Source organism: Zonotrichia albicollis, chromosome 32, assembly GCF_047830755.1.
Source record: "Zonotrichia albicollis isolate bZonAlb1 chromosome 32, bZonAlb1.hap1, whole genome shotgun sequence".
Taxonomy (NCBI): Eukaryota; Metazoa; Chordata; class Aves; order Passeriformes; family Passerellidae; genus Zonotrichia; species Zonotrichia albicollis.
Genome location: NC_133850.1, coordinates 785,327 through 809,267, shown reverse-complemented (window position 1 = coordinate 809,267; position 23,941 = coordinate 785,327). Strand labels below are relative to the sequence as shown.

General features: G+C 59.0%; 5 protein-coding genes across 5 annotated transcripts in view; all 5 read left to right on the top strand.

Annotated features, from left to right (window-relative positions):
* The window catches only part of LOC141725969 (uncharacterized), a 232,670-nt gene extending 219,820 nt beyond the window's left edge, over window positions 1-12,850 (top strand). Inside the window, exons 2-4 of the mRNA XM_074530131.1 lie at window positions 7,240-8,470; window positions 8,931-9,517; window positions 9,730-12,850. Of these exons, the coding sequence (XP_074386232.1) occupies window positions 7,249-8,470; window positions 8,931-9,517; window positions 9,730-11,712 (3,792 nt within the window). The 5' untranslated portion in view covers window positions 7,240-7,248 and the 3' untranslated portion in view covers window positions 11,713-12,850. The remainder of the gene's footprint in view (window positions 1-7,239; window positions 8,471-8,930; window positions 9,518-9,729) is intronic.
* On the top strand, window positions 524-3,690 carry LOC141726046 (uncharacterized). Its single transcript, XM_074530333.1, has one exon. It carries the CDS (start codon window positions 561-563, stop codon window positions 2,700-2,702), a length of 2,142 nt encoding a protein of 713 aa, XP_074386434.1. The 5' UTR covers window positions 524-560; the 3' UTR covers window positions 2,703-3,690.
* On the top strand, window positions 4,747-6,349 carry LOC141726072 (uncharacterized). Its single transcript, XM_074530371.1, has one exon. The coding sequence runs from the start codon at window positions 4,818-4,820 to the stop codon at window positions 6,117-6,119; it is 1,302 nt and encodes a 433-aa protein (XP_074386472.1). The 5' UTR covers window positions 4,747-4,817; the 3' UTR covers window positions 6,120-6,349.
* A 629-nt stretch (window positions 12,851-13,479) lies between the features above and the next one.
* Window positions 13,480-16,004, top strand: LOC141725968 (uncharacterized). The gene has a single exon (XM_074530130.1). It carries the CDS (start codon window positions 13,480-13,482, stop codon window positions 14,746-14,748), a length of 1,269 nt encoding a protein of 422 aa, XP_074386231.1. The 3' UTR covers window positions 14,749-16,004.
* A 346-nt stretch (window positions 16,005-16,350) lies between these two features.
* On the top strand, window positions 16,351-23,537 carry LOC141725967 (uncharacterized). Its single transcript, XM_074530129.1, has 2 exons — window positions 16,351-18,462; window positions 19,544-23,537. Exons 1-2 carry the CDS (start codon window positions 16,492-16,494, stop codon window positions 22,220-22,222), a joined length of 4,650 nt encoding a protein of 1,549 aa, XP_074386230.1. The 5' UTR covers window positions 16,351-16,491; the 3' UTR covers window positions 22,223-23,537.
* Window positions 23,538-23,941: the final 404 nt, after the last annotated feature.

Genomic DNA, 23,941 nt, shown 5'->3' with positions numbered 1-23,941 from the left:
TGGGACCCCTGAGACCACCACAGGGTCCCTTTTCCGTTCCTGGTCCCCATTCCCATTCGCGGTCCCCTCCAGCCATGACGTCGCCGAGCAAACCCCGCGCTCCTCCCTCCCACCAATCCCAGCGCTCGATCGCTCTCTGATTTGCATAACCACGCCCTTCTTCCCCGCCTGCTTTTGGGTGCCGGCGCTGCCCGGGCCGGACTCGGAGCAGAGGAGGAGCGGGAGGGAGAGGAGGGGGAGAAGGAGGAGGAGGAAGAGGAGGGACAAAGAAAAAGAAAGAGCGGGAGGAAGAGGCGCCCCAACACCACGCGGTTCCGGCGCTCGGGCCGCAGCTGCCCCGGCCCCGCCGGCATCGCCGCCCGGAGCCCGCAGGTGAGCGGAGAGGGGGAGCTGGGCCCGACCCCATCGCGGGGGGCTCCGGGAGGGTTTTTGTGAGGGGCAGGGGAGGCAAATCCCATCGTGTCCTTGTCCCCGTGGGGGCAAATCCCATCGTGTCCTTGTCCACACGGGGGCAAATCCCATCGTGTCCTTGTCCTTGCTCCCCCCGAGCAGAGCTGAGCATGGAGAGCAGCGAGGAGCCGGAGGCAGAGGCCGTTTGGAGCGGCTCCACGGTTCGGCAGGGAGAAGCCAACGGGGAGGAGAAGCCGCGGAGATCCCTGAGCAGGAGGGGCTGCAAAGGCAGAGCGCGGGGATCCGAGGGGGAAAGAGCCAGCCTGGGCCATGGAGGGGCTCAGAGATCCGAGCTGGGGCCCCGTGAGCAGCTCCAGGGTGGGGAGGAGAAGCCCCACAAGTGCTCCGAGTGTGGGAAGAGCTTCAAGCGGAGATCCTGCCTGATTGTGCACCAGAGAACCCACACGGGATCTGAGGGGGAAAAACCCAGCCTGGAGCAGGGTCAGAGCTCAGAGCTGGGGGTCCAAGAGCAGCTCCAGGGTGGGGAGGAGAAGCCCCACAAGTGCTCCGAGTGTGGGAAGAGCTTCAGGTGTAGGTCCAAACTGACTGCCCACCTGAGGAGCCACACTGGGGAGAGTCCCTTTGAATGTGCTGAATGCCATCAGAGGTTTTACACCAAGTCCGATCTCGTCATTCACCAGCGCATTCACACCAACGAGCGGCCATTTTGCTGTCCTGATTGTGGAAACGGATTCAGGGAAAGGTCCAGCCTCGTCGTCCACCAGCGAATCCACACTGGGGAGAAGCCCTATAGGTGTGGGGAGTGTGGGCAGAGCTTTAGACATAGTTCCACCCTTTCAGCCCACCAGAGAACCCACACGGGGGAACGACCCTACGAGTGTGACCAGTGCCAGAAGAGGTTTGTGAGGAGCTCTGAGCTCCTGGTGCACCAGCGCTCACACACGGACGAGAGGCCCTTCCAGTGCCCCGACTGCGGGAAGGGCTTCAACCTCGTCTCCACCCTGAACAGGCACCGGATGATCCACACCGGGGAGAGGCCCTATAAGTGTGATCAGTGCAATAAGAGGTTCCTGACCAGCACCAACCTCCTCCATCACAAGCTCATCCACACCGAGGAGAGGCCGTTCCACTGTCGAGACTGCGGGAAGGGCTTCAGGCAAAAGTCCACTCTGATCACCCACCGGCGCATCCACACTGGGGAGAGACCCCACGAGTGTCCCCAGTGTGGGAAGAGCTTCAGAGCGAGCTCCAGCCTGACTGTGCACCTGAGGAGCCACACCGGGGAGAGGCCCTTTGAGTGTGGGGAGTGCGGGAAGAGTTTCATGTCCAAGTACAAACTGACTTACCACCAGAGGAGCCACACGGGGGAGCGACCCTACGAGTGTGACCAGTGCAAGAAGAGGTTTAGGAGCAGCTCTGAACTCGTGGTGCACCAGCGCTCACACTCAGACGAGAGGCCCTTCCAGTGCCCCGACTGCGGGAAGCGCTTCAAAAGCGTCTCAGAACTCAACCAGCACCGGCGCATCCACACCGGGGAGAGGCCCTACGAGTGTGGTCAGTGCAGGAAACGCTTTCGGAGCAGCTCCAATCTCCTCAGTCACCAGATCACCCACACCGAGGAGAGGCCGTTCCGCTGCCGTGAGTGCGGGAAGGGCTTCAGACGCAAGTCCCACCTCAACACCCACCGGCGCATCCACACTGGCGAGGGACTCCAGGAGTGTCCCCAGTGTGGGAAGAGTTTCATCCAGAGCTCCAGCCTGACTGTCCACCTCAGAAGCCACACCGGGGAGAGGCCCTACGAGTGTGATCAGTGCCAGAAGGGCTTTTACACCTCGTCTGATCTCCTTGTCCACCAGCGCATCCACACGGACGAGAGGCCCTTCCGCTGTCCCGATTGTGGGGTGGGATTCAAAGAGAAGTCAACCCTCGTCAAACACAGGAGGATCCACACCGGGGAGAGACCCTACAAGTGCCCCCAGTGTGGGAAGGGCTTCAGAGACAGCTCCAGCCGGACTGTCCATCTCAGAAGCCACACCGGGGAGAGGCCCTACAAGTGTGATCAGTGCCAGAAGGGCTTTAACACCTCGTGTGATCTCCGCATGCACCAGCGCATCCACACGGACGAGAGGCCCTTCCGCTGTCCCGAATGTGGGGTGGGATTCAAGCACAACTCCACCCTCATCGCCCACCGGCGCAGCCACACCGGGGAGAGACCCTACCAGTGTCCCCAGTGTGGGAAGGGCTTCACCACAAGCAGCAGCATGACCAGACACCAGAAGAGCCAGCACTGAGGGCAGCCCTGGGTGGGAAGAGCTCCGTGCGCTGCTCCAGCTCCATCTCACACGGGAGGATCAGTGCTGGATCATCCCCAGTGAGCCCAGCTGGGCAGAGCCCCCTTGATCCCTGTTGAGAAGACACCTGGCTGGGGGCTCCACATCCTCCTGGCTCCCCGTGGTCACCTGAACTCATCCGCAGTCCAAGATCAGAAATCCGTTGTGGAGAGCACATTTGTCAACTTCTGACCCTAGAAAAATTTTGTCCTTTTTTTTATTACCATCTTTTGGTGATATTCAGCAACACTAGATAGCCTTGGATGTCTTCTCCAATATCAATCCATCCCCCGTGGGAGGATCCCCTGTGAGCCCAGGTGAGCAGAACCCCCTTGATCCCTGTTTGGAGCACACCTGGCTAAAGGCTCCGCATCCTCCGGGATTTGTCAACTTCTGACCCTTGAAAAATCTCATTTTGTCCAAATTTTGGTGGTATTAAGCAACACTAGATATCCTTGGATGTCTTCTCCACCCATGGAGAATCTGCTCTGGATGATTCCAGTGGGCCCAGGGGGGCAGAGCCCAGGTGATCCCTGTTTGGAGAACACCTGGCTGATGGCTCAACATCCTCCTGGCTCGTCACGGCCTAGATTTTCTTTTTATTTCTCTTTGTCCTTTCCAAACACCCAAATCTGAGGTTGAAAATATAGACATTAAAATAAAGCAAGGATGGGCATGAGGGGGATGCTGGGTCCAGGGAGTTGAGGGTGCCTGGGACAGATTTGGGGGCTCCTCAGGGCTTTGGGCACCCCAGGCCCAGCAGCTCCATCTGGGGCAGCAGATCAAGGACCCCCTGCCCTGGCAGTGTCCCCACGTCCTCCCGTCCTGGTTCCTGCTGTCCCCTGTCCAGGATCCTGCTCTCATCCGAGTCCAGATCCCATTCCTGGTTCAATACTTGTCCCTGTCCCATATTCTCTATCTGGATGCCATTCCCGTATTCCCTGTCCTGTTCCCCTCTTCCTATTCCAGTCCCCAATTCCCATTTCTCTATTCCCTGTCCCGTTCCCATTTTCTGATTCCTGATCCCAATCCCGGCCCCTCTCCTGTATTCCGAGTCCAGTATTCACACTCCTGTCATAGATATATTTTATTAAAAAATCTTTTCCTTAGGATCTTTTTCTCCTGAGAAGCTGAGAGACCTCAAGAATGAAATTTAAACACTAATTATCTGGTGCTGTGGAATGCAGCAATTTCATCTTTGATTGGTCTCGTGTGGTTGTTTGTAATTAATGGCCAGTCAAAGCTCAGCTGTCTCAGACTCTCTGGTCACTGACAAGATTCTTTTATCATTCCTTTCTATTCCTTTCAAGCCTTAATTTGAAATCCTTTTCTGTATTTTTTTATTATAGTTCTAATATAGCATTTTCTTCTAATATAGTATATCGATAATAACATAATGAGCTTTCTGAAAATAAAAAAATTGAGTCAAAATTTTCATCTCTTCCGTCATCCTGGGAGCCCTGAGAACACAACAGGGTCCCTTTTCCTTCCTGGTCCCTGTCCCCATTCCTGGTCCCCATTCCCGATCCCGGTCCCAGCCATGACGTCACCGAGCAAAGCCCGCGCTCCTCCCTCCCACCAATCCCGGCGCGCGATCGCTCTCAGATTTGCATAACCACGCCCTCGCTCCCCGCCTGCTTTTGGGGGCCGGAGCCGCCCGGGCCGGACTCGGAGCGGAGTCGGAGCGGGGGAAGAGAAGCAGGAGGAGGAGGGACAAAGGAAGAGGAGGGACAAAGGAAGAGGAGGGACAACGAAACAGAAACACCGGGAGGAAGAGGCGTCCCAACACCACGCGGTTGCCCCGCTCCGGCCGCAGCTGCCCCGGCCCCGCCGGCATCGCCGCCCGGAGCCCGCAGGTGAGCGGAGAGGGGGAGCTCGGCCCGACCCCATCGCGGGGGGCTCCGGGAGGGTTTTGTGGGGGGCAGGGGAGGCAAATCCCATCGTGTCCTTGTCCCCATGCGGGCAAATCCCATCGTGTCCTTGTCCCCGTGGGGGCAAATCCCATCGTGTCCTTGTCCCCATAGGGGCAAATTCCATCGTGTCCTTGTCCTTGCTCCCCCCGAGCAGGAGCTGAGCATGGAGAGCAGCGAGGAGCCGGTGGCAGAGGCCGTTTGGAGCGGCTCCACGGCTCGGCAGGGAGAAGCCAACGGGGAGGAGAAGCCGCGGAGATCCCTGAGCAGGAGGGGCTGCAAAGGCAGAGCGCGGGGATCCGAGGGGGAAAGAGCAAGCCTGGGCCATGGAGGGGCTCAGAGATCCGAGCTGGGGCCCCGTGAGCAGCTCCAGGGTGGGGAGGAGAAGCCCCACAAGTGCTCCGAGTGTGGGAAGAGCTTCAAGCGGAGATCCTGCCTGATTGTGCACCAGAGAACCCACACGGGATCTGAGGGGGAAAAACCCAGCCTGGAGCAGGGTCAGCGCTCAGAGCTGGGGGTCCATGAGCAGCTCCAGGGTGGGGAGGAGAAGCCCCACAAGTGCTCGGAATGTGGGAAGAGCTTCAGGTGGAGATCCAAACTGACTGCCCACCTGAGGGGCCACACCGGGGAGAGGCCCTTTGAGTGTGCTGAATGCCATCAGAGGTTTTGCACCAACTCCAATCTCGTCAGTCACCAGAGCATTCACACCAACGAGCGGCCATTTTGCTGTCCCGATTGTGGAAAGGGATTCAGGGAAAAGTCACACCTGGTTATCCACCGACGCATCCACACCGAGGAGAGACCCTATAAGTGCGGGGAATGTGGGAAGGCCTTCACCTTGAGCTCCCATCTCATTGTCCACCACAGGAGCCACACGGGGGAACGACCCTACCAGTGTGACCAGTGCCAGAAGAGCTTTATGAGCAGTGGTGGACTCGTGGTTCACCAGCGCTCACACACGGACGAGAGGCCCTTCCAGTGCCCCGACTGCGGGCAGCGCTTCAACCGCGTCTCCACCCTGAACAGGCACCGGATGATCCACACCGGGGAGAGGCCCTACGAGTGTGATCAGTGCAGGAAACAGTTTCGGAGCAGCTCCGATCTCCTCAGTCACCAGCTCATCCACACCGAGGAGAGGCCGTTCCACTGCCCTGACTGCGGGAAGGGCTTCAGGCAGAACTCTGTCCTCAACAGGCACCGGCGCAGGCACACCGGGGAGGGGCCCTACGAGTGTGATCAGTGCCAGAAGGGCTTTTACACCTCGTCTGAACTCCGCAGGCACCAGCGCATCCACACGGACGAGAGGCCCTTCCGCTGTCCCGATTGTGGGGTGGGATTCCGGTACAACTCTGCCCTCATCATCCACCGGCGCATCCACACTGGAGAGAGACCCTACCAGTGTCCCCAGTGTGGGAAGGGCTTCATCGCAAGCGGCAGCATGACCAAACACCAGAAGAGCCAGCACTGAGGGCAGCCCTGGGTGGGAAGAGCTCTGTGCGCTGCTCCAGCTCCATCTCACATGGGAGGATCTGCTCAGGATGGTCTCCAGTGAGCCCAGCTGGGCAGAGCCCCCTTGATCCTTGTTTGGAGCACACCTGGCTGGGGGCTCCACATCCACCTGGCTCCTCGTGGCCTGCATTTTCTTTTTGTTATTTTTATACACGTTTCTAAATCCGAGGTTAATAATAAAGACGTTGAACCAAGACAACGATGTGGACATGGGGTGATCTTCCAGGGGGTGAGGGACATGCAGGGCTAGAGGGAGTTGAGAGTTCCTGGGACAGATTTGGGGCTTCCTTAGGACTTTGGGAACCCCACGGTCACTATTCCCTGTCCCCATTTCCATTACCGCTCCCTAATTCCAGTCTGGTTCCTCAATAGTGGTCCCCCTTCCCTGTTCCCATTTCCTCTCCCTGTCCTCAATACTGGTTCCCATTCCCTGTCCCCAATCCCGCTCCCTGTCCGCATTTCCGGTTCCATTACCATTACCAGTCCCCATTCCTTCTTCCGATTCCCGGTCCCTGTTCCGATTCCCGGTTCCGATTCCCGGTCCCTATTCCCGGCCGCTCTCTCCGGACGCTCCAACTCCTCCCCCGCCGTGACGTCGCCGTCCAAACCCGCGCTCCTCCCTCCCACCAATCCTAGCGCGCGATCGGTCCCTGATTTGCATAACCACGCCCTCGCTCCCCGCCTCCTTAGAGTGCCGGCCCTGCCCCGGCCGGACTCGGAGCGGTGGAGGAGCGGGAGGAAGAGGAGGGGGAGGAGGAGGAGGAGGAAGAGGAGGGACAAAGGAAGAGGAGGGACAAAGGAACAGAAAGAACGGGAGGACCAGTCGTTCCAAGACCGCGCGGTTCCCCCGCTCCGTCCGCAGCTGCCCCGGCCCCGCCGGCATCGCCGCCCGGAGCCCGCAGGTGAGCGGAGAGGTGGAGCTCGGCCCGACGCCATCGCGGAAGGCTCCGGGAGGGTTTTTTGGGGCAGGTGAGGCAAATCCCATCGTGTCCTTGTCCCCGTGGGGGCAAATCCCATCGTGTCCTTGTCCCCACGGGGGCAAATCCCATCGTGTCCTTGTCCTTGCTCCCCCCGAGCAGGAGCTGAACATGGAGAGCAGCGAGGAGCCGGTGGCAGAGGCCGTTTGGAGCGGCTCCACGGCTCGGCAGGGAGAAGCCAACGGGGAGGAGAAGCCGCGGAGATCCCTGAGCAGGAGGGGCTGCAAAGGCAGAGCGCGGGGATCCGAGGGGGAAAGAGCCAGCCTGGGCCATGGAGGGGCTCAGAGATCCGAGCTGGGGCCCCGTGAGCAGCTCCAGGGTGGGGAGGAGAAGCCCCACACGTGCTCCGAATGTGGGAAGAGCTTCAGGTGGAGATCCACACTGACTGTCCACCTGAGGAGCCACACCGGGGAGAATCCCTTTGAGTGTGATGAATGCCATCAGAGGTTTTACAGCAGCGCCCATCTGGTCCGTCACCAGCGCATTCACACCAACAAGCGGCCATTTTGCTGTCCTGATTGTGGAAAGGGATTCAGGGAAAGGTCCACCCTCGTGATCCACCAGCGAATCCACACCGGGGAGAAGCCCTATGAGTGTGGGGAGTGTGGGAAGAGCTTCAGAGAGAGCTACAAACTGACTCTCCACCAGAGAACCCACACGGGTGAGCGACCCTACAAGTGTGACCAGTGCCAGAAGAGGTTTGTGAGCAGCTCTGATCTCGTGGTGCACCAGCGCTCACACACGGACGAGAGGCCCTTCCAGTGCCCCGACTGCGGGAAGGGCTTCAACCGCGTCTCCCACCTCAACCAGCACCGGCGCATCCACACCGGGGAGAGGCCCTACGAGTGTGGTCAGTGCCAGATGAGGTTTCGGACCAGCACCCTGCTCCTCAGCCACCAGATCACCCACACCGAGGAGAGGCCGTTCCGCTGCCCTGACTGCGGGAAGGGCTTCAGGCACAGCTCCAACCTCTTCTTCCACCGGCGCATCCACACCGGGGAGAGACCCCACGAGTGTCCCCAGTGTGGGAAGAGATTCAGAGAGAGCTCCACCCTGACTGTCCACCTCAGAAGCCACACCGGGGAGAGGCCCTACAAGTGTGATCAGTGCCAGAAGGGCTGTTCCACCTCGTCTGACCTCCTCCTTCACCAGCGCATCCACACGGACGAGAGGCCCTTCAGCTGTCCCGAATGTGGGGTGGGATTCAAGTACAAGTCAGCTCTGGTCACACACAGGAGGATCCACACCGGGGAGAGACCCTATGAGTGTCCCCAGTGTGGGAAGAGCTTTTCTCGAATTTCCAGCTTCAGCAGACACCTACAGAGCCAGCACTGAGGGCAGCCCTGTGTGGGAAGAGCTCCGTGCGCTGCTCCAGCTGCATCCCACACTGGATGGTCTGTGCTGGATGATCCCCAGTGAGCCCCGGTGGGAAGAGCCCAGGTGATCCCAGTTTGGAGGACACCTGGCTGGGGGCTCCACATCCACCTGGCTCCTCCTGGCCTGGATTTTCTTTTTATTTCTCTTTGTGATTTTTATACATGTTTCTAAATCCAAGGTTAATAATAAAGACGTTGAACCAAGACGAGGATGTGGACATGGGGGGATCTTCAGGGGGATGAGGAGGATGCTGGGCCAGAGGGAGTTGAGCGTTCCTGGGACAGATTTTGGGCTTCCTTAGGACTTTGGGAAGCCCACGGTCGCCATTCGCTGTCCCCATTCCCATTGCCGGTCCTTATCCCCAGTCTGGGTCCCCATTCCCTGCCTCCATTCCCTGTTCCCATTCCCGGTCCCAGTCCCCAATACTGGTCCCCATTTCCTGTTCCCACTCCTGGTCCGCATTCCCGGTCCCCATTCCTTGTCCCCAATCCCGCTCCCTGTCCGCACTTCCGGTTCCATTCCCATTCCCGGTCTCCGGTCCTTGTCCCCATTCCTTGTCCCCAATCCCGCTCCCTGTCCGCACTTCCGGTTCCATTCCCATTCCCGGTCTCCGGTCCTTGTCCCCATTCCCGGTCCCTGTCCCCATTCCCGCTCCGCTCTCGCCGGAGGCTCCAGCACCCCCCCAACATGGCGTCACCGAGCAAACCCCGCGCTCCTCCCTCCCACCAATCGCAGAGCGCGCTCGTCCTCGGATTTGCATAACCACGCCCTCACTCCCCGGCCTGCTTTTGGGGGGCGGCGCTGCCCGGGCCGGTCTCGGAGCGGAGGAGGAGCGGGAGGAAGAGGAGGGGGAGAAGGAGGAGGAGGAAGAGGAGGGACAAAGGAAGAGGAGGGACAAAGGAAAAGAAAGAGCGGGAGGAAGAGGCGCCCTAACGCCACGGGGTTCCTCCGCTCCGGCCGCAGCTGCCCCGGCCCCGCCGGCATCGCCGCCCGGAGCCCGCAGGTGAGCGGAGAGGAGGAGCTGGGCCCGACCCCATGGCGGGGGGCTCCGGGAGGGTTTTTGTGGGGGGCAGGGGAGGCAAATCCCATCGTGTCCTTGTCCCCGTGGGGGCAAATCCCATCGTGTCCTTGTCCCCACGGGGGCAAATCCCATCGTGTCCTTGTTCCCGTGGGGGCAAATCCCATCGTGTCCTTGTCCTTGCTCCCCCCGAGCAGGAGCTGAGCATGCAGAGCAGCGAGGAGCCGGTGGCAGAGGCCGTTTGGAGCGGCTCCACGGCTCGGCTGGGAGAAGCCAACGGGGAGGAGAAGCCGCGGAGATCCCTGAGCAGGAGGGGCTGCAAAGGCAGAGCGCGGGGATCCGAGGGGGAAAGAGCCAGCCTGGGCCATGGAGGGGCTCAGAGATCCGAGCTGGGGCCCCGTGAACAGCTCCAGGGTGGGGAGGAGAAACCCCACAAGTGCTCCGAGTGTGGGAAGAGCTTCAAGCGCAGATCCTGCCTGATTGTGCACCAGAGAACCCACACGGGACCTGGGGGGGAAAAACCCAGCCTGGAGCAGAGTCAGAGCTCAGAGCTGGGGGTTCAAGAGCAGCTCCAGGGTGGGGAGGAGAAGCCCCACAAGTGCTCCGAGTGTGGGAAGAGCTTCAGGTGTAGGTCCAAACTGACTGTCCACCTGAGGAGCCACACCGGGGAGAGGCCCTATAAGTGTGGGGAGTGTGGGCAGAGCTTTAGACATAGTTCCAGCCTTTCAGCCCACCAGAGAACCCACACGGGGGAACGACCCTACGAGTGTGACCAGTGCCAGAAGAGGTTTGTGAGCAGCTCTGAGCTCCTGGTGCACCAGCGCTCACACACGGACGAGAGGCCCTTCCAGTGCCCCGACTGCGGGATGGACTTCAACCTCGTCTCCACCCTGAACAGGCACCGGATGATCCACACCGGGGAGAGGCCCTACGAGTGTGATCAGTGCAATAAGAGGTTCCTGACCAGCACCAACTTCCTCCATCACAAGCTCATCCACACCGGGGAGAGGCCGTTCCACTGTCGAGACTGCGGGCAGAGCTTCAGGCAAAAGTCCACCCTGATCACCCACCGGCGCATCCACACTGGGGAGAGACCCCACGAGTGTCCCCAGTGTGGGAAGAGCTTCAGAGCGAGCTCCAGCCTGACTGTGCACCTGAGGAGGCACACCGGGGAGAGGCCCTATGAGTGTGGGGAGTGCGGGAAGAGTTTCATGTCCAAGTCCCACCTGATTTACCACCAGAGGAGCCACACGGGGGAACGACCCTACGAGTGTGACCAATGCCAGAAGAGGTTTGTGAGCAGCTCTGATCTCGTGGTGCACCAGCGCTCACACACGGACGAGAGCCCCTTCCAGTGCCCCGACTGTGGGAAGGGCTTCAAAAGCGTCTCCCACCTCAACAGGCACCGGATGATCCACAATGGGGAGAGGCCCTACGAGTGTGGTCAGTGCAGGAAACGGTTTCGGAGCAGCTCCGATCTCCTCCGTCACCAGCTCATTCACACCGAGGAGAGGCCGTTCCACTGCCGTGAGTGCGGGAAGGGCTTCAGGCGCAACTCTGCCCTCAACAAGCACCGGCGCAGCCACACCGGGGAGAGGCCCTACGAGTGTGATCAGTGCAGAAAACGATTTCGGAGCAGCTCCGATCTCCTCCGTCACCAGCTCATTCACACCGAGGAGAGGCCGTTCCACTGCCGTGAGTGCGGGAAGGGCTTCAGGCGCAACTCTGCCCTCAACAGGCACCGGCGCAGCCACACCGGGGAGAGACCCCACGAGTGTCCCCAGTGTGGGAAGAGCTTCACAGACAGCTCCCACCTGACTGCCCACCTGAGGAGCCACACTGGGGAGAGGCCCTTCAAGTGTCCCCAGTGTGGGAAGAGTTTCATCCAGAGCTCCAGCCTGACTGTGCACCTGAGGAGCCACACCGGGGAGAGGCCCTACAAGTGTGATCAGTGCCAGAAGGGCTTTTACACCTCGTCTGAACTCCTCAGGCACCAGCGCATCCACACGGACGAGAGGCCCTTCCGCTGTCCCGAATGTGGGGTGGGATTCAAGCACAAGTCCCACCTCATCGTCCACCGGCGCATCCACACTGGAGAGAGACCCTACCGGTGTCCCCAGTGTGGGAAGGGCTTCACCACAAGCAGCACCATGACCAAACACCAGAAGAGCCAGCACTGAGGGCAGCCCTGGGTGGGAAGAGCTCCGTGCGCTGCTCCAGCTCCATCTCACACGGGAGGATCTGCTCAGGATGGTTCCCAGTGAGCCCAGGTGGGAGGAACCCTCTTGATCCCTGTTGCGAAGACACCTGGCTGGGGGCTCCACATCCTCCTGGCTCCCCGTGGTCACCTGAATTTATCTGCAGTCGAAGATCAGAAATCCATTGTGGAGAGCACATTTGTCAACGTTCTGATATCAAAAGTTTTTATCTGTTATTTTTTCTGTCATTTTTTACAACCTGTGGTGGCCTTCAGCAACACTAGATAGGCTTGGATGTCTTCTCCACCATTGGAGGATCTGCCCTGGATGGTCCCCAGTGAGCCCAGGTGGGCAGTATTAAAGATGTTGAACTGAAACAAGGATGGGCATGAGGGGGATGCTGGGTCCATGGAGTTGAGGGTGCCTGGGACAGATTTGGGGGCTCCTCAGGGCTTTGGGCACCCCAGGCCCAGCAGCTCCATCTGGGGCAGCAGATCAAGGACCCCCTGCCCTGGCAGTGTCCCCACGTCCTCCCGTCCTGGTTCCTGCTGTCCCCTGTCCAGGATCCTGCTCTCATCCGAGTCCAGATCCCATTCCTGGTTCAATACTTGTTCCTGTCCCATGTTCTCTATCAGGTTGACATTCCTGTATTCCCTGTCCTGTTCCCATTTTCCGATTCCAGTCCCCAGTTCCCATTTCTCTATTCCCTGTCCCGTTCCCATTTTCTGATTCCTGATCCCAATCCCGGCCCCTCTCCTGTATTCCCAGTCCAGTATTCACGCTCCTGTCATAGATGTATTGTATTAAAGTATCTTTTCCTTAGGATCTTTTTCTCCTGGAAGCTGAGAGACCTCAAGAATGAAATTTAAACACTAATTATCTGGTGCTGTGGAATGCAGCAATTTCATCTTTGATTGGTCTCGTGTGGTTGTTTGTAATTAATGGCCAGTCAAAGCTCAGCTGTCTCAGACTCTCTGGTCACTCACAAGATTTTATTATCATTCCTTTCTATTCCTTTCAAGCCTTGATAGGAAATCTTTTTCTCTATTCGTTTATAAGAGTTCTAATATAGCATTTTCTTCTAATATAGTATATCGATAATAATAAATGAGCTTTCTGAAAATAAAATAATTGAGTCAAAATTTTCATCTCTTCCCCCATCCTGGGAGCCCTGAGAACACAACAGGGTCCCTTTTCCTTCCTGGTCCCTGTCCCCATTCCTGGTCCCCATCCCCGATCCCGGTCCCAGCCATGACGTCACCGAGCAAAGCCCGCGCTCCTCCCTCCCACCAGTCCCGGCGCGCGATCGCTCCCTGATTTGCATAACCCCGCCCTCGCTCCCCGCCGGTTTTTGGGTGCCGGCGCTGCCCGGGCCGGATTCGGAGCGGAGGAGGAGCGGGAGGAAGAGGAGGGGGAGAAGGAGAAAGAGGAGGGACAAAGGAAGAGGAGGGGCAACGAAACAGAAACACCGGGAGGAAGAACCGCTCCAACACCACGCGGTTCCCGCGCTCCGGCCGCAGCTGCCCCGGCCCCGCCGGCATCGCCGCCCGGAGCCCGCAGGTGAGCGGAGAAGGACAGCTCGGCCCGACCCCATCGCGGGGGGCTCCGGGAGGGTTTTTGTGGGGGGCAGGGGAGGCAAATCCCATCGTGTCCTTGTCCCCGTGAGGGCAAATCCCATCGTGTCCTTGTCCCCACGGGGGCAAATCCCATCGTGTCCTTGTCCTTGCTCCCCCCGAGCAGGAGCTGAGCATGGAGAGCAGCGAGGAGCCGGAGGCAGAGGCCGTTTGGAGCGGCTCCACGGCTCGGCAGGGAGAAGCCAACGGGGAGGAGAAGCCCCACAAGTGCTCCGAGTGTGGGAAGAGCTTCAAGAGGAGATCCTGCCTGATTGTGCACCAGAGAACCCACACGGGATCTGGGGAGGAAAAACCCAGCCTGGAGCAGGGTCAGAGCTCAGAGCTGGGGGTCCAAGAGCAGCTCCAGGATGGGGAGCAGAAGCCCCACACGTGCTTGGAATGTGGGAAGAGCTTCATGTCGAGATCGAAACTGATCAAGCACTGCAGAATCCATGTGAGCGAGAGGCCTTACACGTGTGGGTTGTGTGGGAAGAGCTTCATGCTGAGTTCTGACCTGGTTTCCCACGTGAGGAGCCACACTTGGGAGAGGCCCTATAAGTGTGATCAGTGCCGGAAGAGCTTTCAGTGCAGCTCCCATCTCCTCCGTCACCAGCGCCGCATCCACACGGACGAGAGGCATTTCTGCTGCCCTGATTGTGGGAAGGACTTCAAGAAGAACTGTCAGCTCATCATCCACCGGCGCATCCACACCGGGGAGAGGCTCCATAAGTGTGATCAGTGCCAAAAGAAGTTTCTGCAAAGCTCCCATCTCCTCGTGCACCAGCGCATCCACGCGGACGAGAGGCCCTTCCGCTGTCCCGAATGTGGGGTGGGATTCAAGCAGAACTCAGCTCTGGTCAGACACAGGAGGATCCACACCGGGGAGAGACCCTACAAATGTCCCCAGTGTGGGAAGGACTTCAGAGACAGCTCCAGCCTGACTGTCCACCTCAGGAGCCACACGGGGGAAAGGCCCCACAAGTGTGATCAGTGCAAGAAGGGCTTTTCCACCTCGTCTCAGCTCCTCAAGCACAAGTGCATCCACACTGGGGAGAGACCCTACGAGTGTCCCCAGTGTAGGAAGGGCTTCACTTCCAGCTCCAGCCTGACTGTGCACCTGAGAAGCCACACTGGGGAGAGACCCTACGAGTGTGATCAATGCCAAAAGGGCTTTTACACCTCGTCTCATCTCCTCAGTCACCAGCGCATCCACACGGACGAGAGGCCCTTCCGCTGTCCCGATTGTGGGGTGGGATTCAAGCACAACTCCCACCTCATCGTCCACCGGCGCATCCACACCGGGGAGAGACCCTACCAGTGTCCCCAGTGTGGGAAGGGCTTCACCCAGAGCTCCCACCTGACTGCCCACCTGAGGAGCCACACTGGGGAGAGGCCCCAGGAGTGAGATCAGTGCCCGAAGAGGTTTCAGAGCAGCTCCCATCTCCTCAGTCACCAGCGCATCCACACCGAGGTGAGGCCGTTCCGCTGCCGTGACAGCGGGAAGGGCTTCAGGCTCAGCTCTGCCCTCATCAGGCACCGGCGCATCCACAGCAGGGAGAGACCTCACGAGTGTGATCAGTGTGGGAAGGGCTTTTCTAAAACCTCCACTTTGACCAGACAACTACACAGGCAGCACTGAGGGCAGCCCTGGACGGGAAGAGCTCCGTGCGCTGCTCCAGCTCCATCTCACACAGGAGGATGTGCCCTGGATGGTCCCCAGTGAGCCCAGGTGGGCAGTATTAAAGACGTTGAACTGAAACAAGGATGGGCATGAGGGGGATGCTGGGTCCATGGAGTTGAGGGTGCCTGGGACAGATTTGGGGGCTTCTCAGGGCTTTGGGCACCCCAGGCCCAGCAGCTCCATCTGGGGCAGCAGATCAAGGACCCCCTGCCCTGGCAGTGTCCCCACGTCCTCCCGTCCTGGTTCCTGCTGTCCCCTGTCCAGGATCCTGCTCTCATCCGAGTCCAGATCCCATTCTTGGTTCAATACTTGTCCCTGTCCCATATTCTCTATCTGGATGCCATTCCCGTATTCCCTGTCCTGTTCCCATTTCCCGATTCCAGTCCCCAATTCCCATTTCTCTATTCCCTGTCCCATTCCCATTTTCTGATTCCTGATCCCAATCCCGGCCCCTCTCCTGTATTCCCAGTCCAGTATTCACGCTCCTGTCACAGATATATTTTATTAAAATATTTTTTCCTTAGGATCTTTTTCTCTTTAGAAGCTGAGAGACCTCAAGGACGAAATTTAAACACTAATTATCTGGTGCTGTGGAATGCTGCCATTTCATCTTTGATTGGTCTCATGTGGTTGTTTGTAATTAATGGCCAGTCAAAGCTCAGCTGTCTCAGACTCTCTGGTCACTCACAAGATTTTATTATCATTCCTTTCAAGCCTTAATATGAAATCCTATTCTGTATTCTTTATTAGTGTTTTAACATAGTATTTTCTTCTAATATAGTATATCAATAATAAAATAATAAATGAGCTTTCTGAAAATAAAAACACGGAGTCAAAACTTTAATCTCTTCCCCCATCCTGGGAGCCCTGAGAACACAACAGGGTCCCTTTTCCTTCCTGGTCCCTGTCCCCATTCCTGGTCCCGATTCCCGGTCCCGGTCCCAGCCATGACGTCACCCAGCAAACCCTGCGCTCCTCCCTCCCACCAATCCCAGCGCGGGATCGCTCTCAGATTTGCATAACCACGCCCTCTCTCCCCGCCTGCTTTTGGGTGCCGGCGCTGCCCGGGCCGGACTAGGAGAGGATTCGGAGCGGGGGAAGAGAAGCAGGAGGAGGAGGGATAAAGGAAGAGGAGGGACAACGGAACAGAAACACCGGGAGGAAGAGGCGCCCCAACACCACGCGGTTCCCGCGCTGCGGCCGCAGCTGCCCCGGCCCCGCCGGCATCGCCGCCCGGAGCCCGCAGATGAGCGGAGAGGGGGAGCTCGGCCCGACCCCATCGCGGGGGCCTCCGGGAGGGTTTTTGTGGGGGGCAGGGGAGGCAAATCCCATCGTGTCCTTCTCCCCGTGGGGGCAAATCCCATCGTGTCCTTGTCCCCACGGGGGCAAATCCCATCGTGTCTTTGTCGCCACGGGGGCAAATCCCATCGTGTCCTGGTCCTTGCTCCCCCCGAGCAGGAGCTGAGCATGGAGAGCAGCGAGGAGCCGGTGGCAGAGGCCGTTTGGAGCGGCTCCACGGCTCGGCAGGGAGAAGCCAACGGGGAGGAGAAGCCGCGGAGATCCCTGAGCAGGAGGGGCTGCAAAGGCAGAGCGCGGGGATCCGAGGGGGAAAGAGCCAGCCTGGGCCATGGAGGGGCTCAGAGATCCGAGCTGGGGCCCCGTGAGCAGCTCCAGGGTGGGGAGGAGAAGCCCCACAAGTGCTCCGAGTGTGGGAAGAGCTTCAAGCGGAGATCCTGCCTGATTGTGCACCAGAGAACCCACACGGGATCTGAGGGGGAAAAACCCAGCCTGGAGCAGGGTCAGAGCTCAGAGCTGGGGGTCCAAGAGCCGCTCCAGGTTGGGGAGGAGAAGCCCCACAAGTGCTCCGAGTGTGGGAAGAGTTTCAGGTGTAGGTCCAAACTGACTGCCCACCTGAGGAGCCACACGGGGGAACGACCCTACGAGTGTCACCAGTGCACGAAGAGGTTCTTGAGCAGCTCCAATCTTCGTAGTCACCAGTGGATTCACACCGAGGAGCGGCCGTTCCGCTGTCCTGATTGTGGGAAGGGATTCAGGGACAATTCTGCTCTCACCACCCACCGGCGCATTCACACTGGGGAGAGGCCGTATGAGTGTCCCCAGTGTGGGAAGAGTTTCACCCACAGCTCCAGCCTGACTGTGCACCTGAGGATCCACACTGGGGAGAGGCCCTATGAGTGTCCCCAGTGTGGCAAGAGTTTCACCAAGAGCTCCTATCTGATTATCCACCTGAGGAGCCACACCGGGGAGAAGCCCTATGAGTGTGATGAATGCCATCAGAGGTTTTACAGCAACTCCCATCTCGTCAGTCACCAGAGCATTCACACCAAGGAGAGGCCCTTCCGCTGTCCCGATTGCGGAAAGGGATTCAGGCAAAAGTGCAGCCTCATCATCCACCAGCGAATCCACACTGGGGAGAAGCCCTATGAGTGTGGGGAGTGTGGGCAGACCTTTAGAGACAGCTCCAACTTTTCAGTCCACCTGAGGAGCCACACCGGGGAGAGGCCCTACGAGTGTGATCAGTGCAATAAGAGGTTCCTGAGCAGCTCCCATCTCCTCCGTCACCAGCTCATTCACACCGAGGAGAGGCCGTTCCACTGCCGTGACTGTGGGCAGAGCTTCAGGCGCAAGGAGGCTCTGATCACCCACCGGCGCATCCACACTGGGGAGAGACCCCACGAGTGTTCCCAGTGTGGGAAGAGCTTCAGGGTGAGCTCCATCCTGACTGTGCACCTGAGGAGCCACACCGGGGAGAGGCCCTACGAGTGTGGGGATTGCGGGAAGAGCTACACGTCCAAGTCCCACCTGATTTACCACCAGAGGAGCCACACCGGGGAACGACCCTACGAGTGTGACCAGTGCCAGAAGAGGTTTATGAGCAGTGGTGATCTCGTGGTGCACCAGCGCTCACACACGGACGAGAGGCCCTTCCAGTGCCCCGACTGTGGGATGGCCTTCAAAAGCGTCTCAAACCTCAACACACACCGACGCATCCACACCGGGAAGAGGCCCTACGAGTGTGGTCAGTGCAGGAAACAGTTTCGGAGCAGCTCCGATCTCCTCACTCACCAGCTCATTCACAGTGAGGAGAGGCCGTTCCACTGCCGTGACTGCGGGAAGGGCTTCAGGCGCAACTCTGCCCTCAACAAGCACCGGCGCAGGCACACGGGGGAGAGACCCTACAAGTGTGATCAGTGCCAGAAGAGCTTTTACACCTCGTCTGAACTCCTCCTTCACCAGCGCATCCACACGGACGAGAGGCCCTTCCGCTGTCCCGAATGTGGGGTGGGATACAAGCACAACTCTGCCCTCATCGTCCACCAGCGCATCCACACCGGGGAGAGACCCTACCAGTCTCCCCGGTGTGGGAAGAGCTTCACCACAAGCAGCACCATGACCAAACACCAGAAGAGCCAGCCCTGAGGGCAGCCCTGGGTAGGAAGAGCTCCGTGCGCTGCTCCAGCTCCATCTCAAACGGGAGGATCTGGTCTGGATGGTCCCCAGTGAGCCCAGGTGGGCAGAGCCCCCTTGACTCCTGCTTGCAGCACACCTGGCTGGGGGCTCCACATCCACCTGGCTCCTCGTGGCCTGGATTTTCTTTTTATTTCTCTTTGTTGTTTTCATAAACCTTTCTAAGTCCGAGGCTAATAATAAAGACTTTGAACCAAGACGAGGATGTGGACATGGGAGGATCTTCGGGGGGATGAGGGGTATGCTGGGCCAGAGGGAGTTGAGGGTTCCTGGGACAGATTTGGTGCTTCCCCAGAACTTAGGGCTCCCCATGGTCCCCATTCCCTGTCCCCATTTCCATTCCCGCTCCTTATCCCCAATCTGTCTCCCTAATACTGGTCCCCATTCCCTGTTCCCATTCCCTATCCCCAGTCCCGCTCCCTGTCCGCATTTCCGGTTCCATTCCCATTACCAGTCCCCATTCCTTGTCCCGATTGCCGGTCCCTGTTCCCATTCCCGGTCTCCATTCCCGGCCGCTGTCTCCGGACGCTCCAACTCCCCCCCGCAGTGACGTCACCGAGCCAACCCCGCGCTCCACCCTCCCACCAATCCCAGCGCGCGATCGCGCTCAAATTTGCATAACCACGCCTTTCTTCCCCGCCGGCTTTTGGGGGCCGGCGCTGCCCGGGCCGGACTCGGAGCTGAGGAGGAGCGGGAGGAAGAGGAGGGGGAGGCGGAGGAGGAGGTGGAGGGACAAAGGAAAAGGACGGACAAAGGAAGAGGAGGGACAACGAAACAGAAACACCGGGAGGAAGAGGCGCCCGAAACCCGCGCGGTTCCCGCGCTCCGGCCGCAGCTGCCCCGCCCCGCCGGCATCGCCGCCCGGAGCCCGCAGGTGAGCGGAGAGGGGGAGCTGGGCCCGACCCCATCGCGGGGGACTCGGGAAGGGTTTTTGTGGGGGGCAGGGGAGGCAAATCCCATCGTGTCCTTGTCCCCGTGGGGGCAAATCCCATCGTGTCCTTGTCCCCACGGGGGCAAATCCCATCGTGTCCTTGTCCTTGCTCCCCCCGAGCAGGAGCTGAGCATGGAGAGCAGCGAGGAGCCGGTGGCAGAGGCCGTTTGGAGCGGCTCCACGGCTCGGCAGGGAGAAGCCAACGGGGAGGAGAAGCCGCGGAGATCCCTGAGCAGGAGGGGCTGCAAAGGCAGAGCGCGGGGATCCGAGGGGGAAAGAGCCAGCCTGGGCCATGGAGGGGCTCAGAGATCCGAGCTGGGGCCCCGTGAGCAGCTCCAGGAAGGGGAGGAGAAGCCCCACAAGTGCTCCGAGTGTGGGAAGAGCTTCAAGAGGAGATCCTGCCTGATTGTGCACCAGAGAACCCACACGGGATCTGAGGGGGAAAAACCCAGCCTGGAGCAGGGTCAGAGCTCAGAGCTGGGGGTCCAAGAGCAGCTCCAGGATGGGGAGGAGAAGCCCCACAAGTGCTCCGAGTGTGGGAAGAGTTTCAGGTGTAGGTCCAAACTGACTGCCCACCTGAGGAGCCACACGGGGGAACGACCCTACGAGTGTCACCAGTGCAAGAAGAGGTTCTTGAGCAGCTCCAATCTTCGTAGTCACCAGCGGGTTCACACCGAGGAGCGGCCGTTCCGCTGTCCTGATTGTGGGAAGGGATTCAGGGACAATTCCGCTCTCACCACCCACCGGCGCATTCACACTGGGGAGAGACCGTATGAGTGTCCCCAGTGTGGGAAGAGTTTCACCCACAGCTCCAGCCTGACTGTGCACCTGAGGATCCACACTGGGGAGAGGCCCTATGAGTGTCTCCAGTGTGGCAAGAGTTTCACCAAGAGCTCCAATCTCATTATCCACCTGAGGAGCCACACCGGGGAGAAGCCCTATGAGTGTGATGAATGCCATCAGAGATTTTACACCAACTCCCATCTCATCATTCACCAGCGCATTCACACCAAGGAGAGGCCCTTCCGCTGTCCCGATTGCGGAAAGGGATTCAGGCAAAAGTCCAGGCTCGTCACCCACCAGCGAATCCACACCGGGGAGAAGCCCTATAAGTGTGGGGAGTGTGGGCAGAGCTTTAGAGACAGCTCCAACTTTTCAGTCCACCTGAGGAGCCACACGGGGGAAGGACCCTACGAGTGTGATCAGTGCAATAAGAGGTTCCTGAGCAGCTCCAGTCTCCTCCGTCACCAGCTCATTCACAGCGAGGAGAGGCCGTTCCACTGCCGTGACTGCGGGAAGGGCTTCAGGCAAAAGTCCGCCTTGATCACCCACCGGCGCATCCACACCGGGGAGGGACCCCACGCGTGTCCCCAGTGTGGGAAGAGCTTCAGAGTGAGCTCCAGCCTGACTGCCCACCTGAGGAGCCACACGGGGGAGAGGCCCTATGAGTGTGATCAGTGCCAGAAGAGGTTCCTGAGGAGCTCCCATCTCCTCCAGCACCAGCTCATCCACACCGAGGAGAGGCCGTTCCACTGCCCTGACTGCGGGCAGAGCTTCAGGCGCAAGGAGGCTCTGATCACCCACCGGCGCATCCACACTGGGGAGAGACCCCACGAGTGTCCCCAGTGTGGGAAGAGCTTCAGGGTGAGCTCCAGCCTGACTGCCCACCTGAGGAGCCACACCGGGGAGAGGCCCTATGAGTGTCCCCAGTGTGGGAAGAGCTTCAGAGAGAGGTCCCACCTGAGAGCCCACCTGAGCAGCCACACCGGGGAGAGGCCCTATGAGTGTGGGGAGTGCGGGAAGAGTTTCATGTCCAAGTCCAAACTGACTTACCACCAGAGGAGCCACACAGGGGAACGACCCTACGAGTGTGACCAGTGCAAGAAGAGGTTTGTGAGCAGCTCTGATCTCGTGGTGCACCAGCGCTCACACACGGACGAGAGGCCCTTCCAGTGCCCCGACTGCGGGATGGCCTTCAAAAGCGTCTCCGACCTCAACAGGCACCGGATGATCCACACCGGGGAGAGGCCCTACGAGTGTGGTCAGTGCAGGAAACGGTTTCGGAGCAGCTCCAATCTCCTCAGTCACCAGCTCATTCACAGCGAGGAGAGGCCGTTCCACTGCCGTGACTGCGGGAAGTCCTTCAGGCACAAGTCTGCCCTCAACAAGCACCGGCGCAGCCACACCGGGGAGGGGCCCTACGAGTGTCCCCAGTGTGGGAAGGGCTTCATACACAGCTCCAGCCTGACTGTGCACCTGAGGAGTCACACCGGGGAGAGGCCCTACGAGTGTGATCAGTGCCAGAAGGGCTTTTACACCTCGTCTGAACTCCTCAGGCACCAGCGCATCCACACAGACGAGAAGCCTTTCCGCTGTCCTGAATGTGGGGTGGGATTCAAGCACAACTCTGCCCTCATCATCCACCGGCGCATCCACACCGGCGAGAGGCCCTATGAGTGTCCCCAGTGTGGGAAGAGTTTCATCCAGAACTCCAGCCTGACTGTCCACCTCAGAAGCCACACTGGGGAGAGGCCCTACAAGTGTGATCAGTGCCAGAAGGGCTTTTACACCTCGTCTGAACTCCTCAGGCACCAGCGCATCCACACGGACGAGAGGCCCTTCCGCTGTCCCGAATGTGGGGTGGGATTCAAGCACAAGTCCCACCTCATCGCCCACGGGCGCATACACACCGGGGAGATACCCCACAAGTGTCCCCAGTGTGGGAAGGGCTTCACCACAAGCAGCAGCATGACCAGACACCAGAAGAGCCAGCACTGAGGGCAGCCCTGGGTGGGAAGAGCTCCGTGCGCTGCTCCAGCTCCATCTCACACGGGAGGATCCGCTCTGGATGGTCCCCAGTGAGCCCAGGTGGGCAGAGCCCCCTTGATCCTTGTTTGGAGGACACCTGGCTGGGGGCTCCACATCCTCCTGGCTCCCCGTGGTCACCTGAATTTATCTGCAGTCGAAGATCAGAAATCCATTGTGGAGAGCACATTTGTCAACCTTCTGATATCAGAAATTTTTTTTTCCGTTATTTTTTCTGTCATTTTTTACAACCTGTGGTGGCCTTCAGCAACACTAGATATCCATGGATGACTTCTCCACCATTGGAGGATCTGCCCTGGATGGTCCCCAGTGAGCCCAGGTGGGCAGTATTAAAGATGTTGAACTGAAACAAGGATGGGCATGAGGGGGATGCTGGGTCCATGGAGTTGAGGGTGCCTGGGACAGATTTGGGGGCTCCTCAGGGCTTTGGGCACCCCAGGCCCAGCAGCTCCATCTGGGGCAGCAGATCAAGGACCCCCTGCCCTGGCAGTGTCCCCACATCCTCCCGTCCTGGTTCCTGCTGTCCCCTGTCCAGGATCCTGCTCGCATCCGAGTCCAGATCCCATTCCTGGTTCAATACTTGTTCCTGTCCCATATTCTCTATCTGGATGCCATTCCCATATTCCCTGTCCTGTTCCCATTTCCCGATTCCAATCCCCAATTCCCATTTCTCTATTCCCTGTCCCGTTCCCATTTTCTGATTCCTGATCCCAATCCCGGCCCCTCTCCTGTATTCCCAGTCCAGTATTCACGCTCCTGTCACAGATATATTTTATTAAAATATTTTTTCCTTAGGATCTTTTTCTCCTGAGAAGCTGAGAGACCTCAAGAACGAAATTTAAACACTAATTATCTGGTGCTGTGGAATGCTGCCATTTCATCTTTGATTGGTCTCATGTGGTTGTTTGTAATTAATGGCCAGTCAAAGCTCAGCTGTCTCAGACTCTCTGGTCACTCACAAGATTTTATTATCATTCCTTTCAAGCCTTAATATGAAATCCTATTCTCTATTCTTTATTAGTGTTTTAACATAGTATTTTCTTCTAATATAGTATATCAATAATAAAATAATAAATGAGCTTTCTGAAAATAAAAACACGGAGTCAAAACTTTAATCTCTTCCCCCATCCTGGGAGCCCTGAGAACACAACAGGGTCCCTTTTCCTTCCTGGTCCCTGTCCCCATTCCTGGTCCCCATTCCCGGTCCCGGTCCCAGCCATGACGTCGCCCAGCAAACCCTGCGCTCCTCCCTCCCACCAATCCCAGCGCGCGATCGCTCTCAGATTTGCATAACCACGCCCTCGCTCCCTTCCTGCTTTTGGGTGCCGGAGCCGCCCGGGCCGGACTCGGAGCGGAGTCGGAGCGGGGGAAGAGAAGCAGGAGGAGGAGGGACAAAGGAAGAGGAGGGACAAAGGAAGAGGAGGGACAACGAAACAGAAACACCGGGAGGAAGAGGCGCCCCAACACCACGCGGTTCCCGCGCTGCGGCCGCAGCTGCCCCGGCCCCGCCGGCATCGCCGCCCGGAGCCCGCAGGTGAGCGGAGAAGGAGAGCTCGGCCCGACCCCATCGCGGGGGGCTCCGGGAGGGTTTTTGTGGGGGGCAGGGGAGGCAAATCCCATCGTGTCCTTGTCCCCGTGGGGGCAAATCCCATCGTGTCCTTGTCCCCAAGG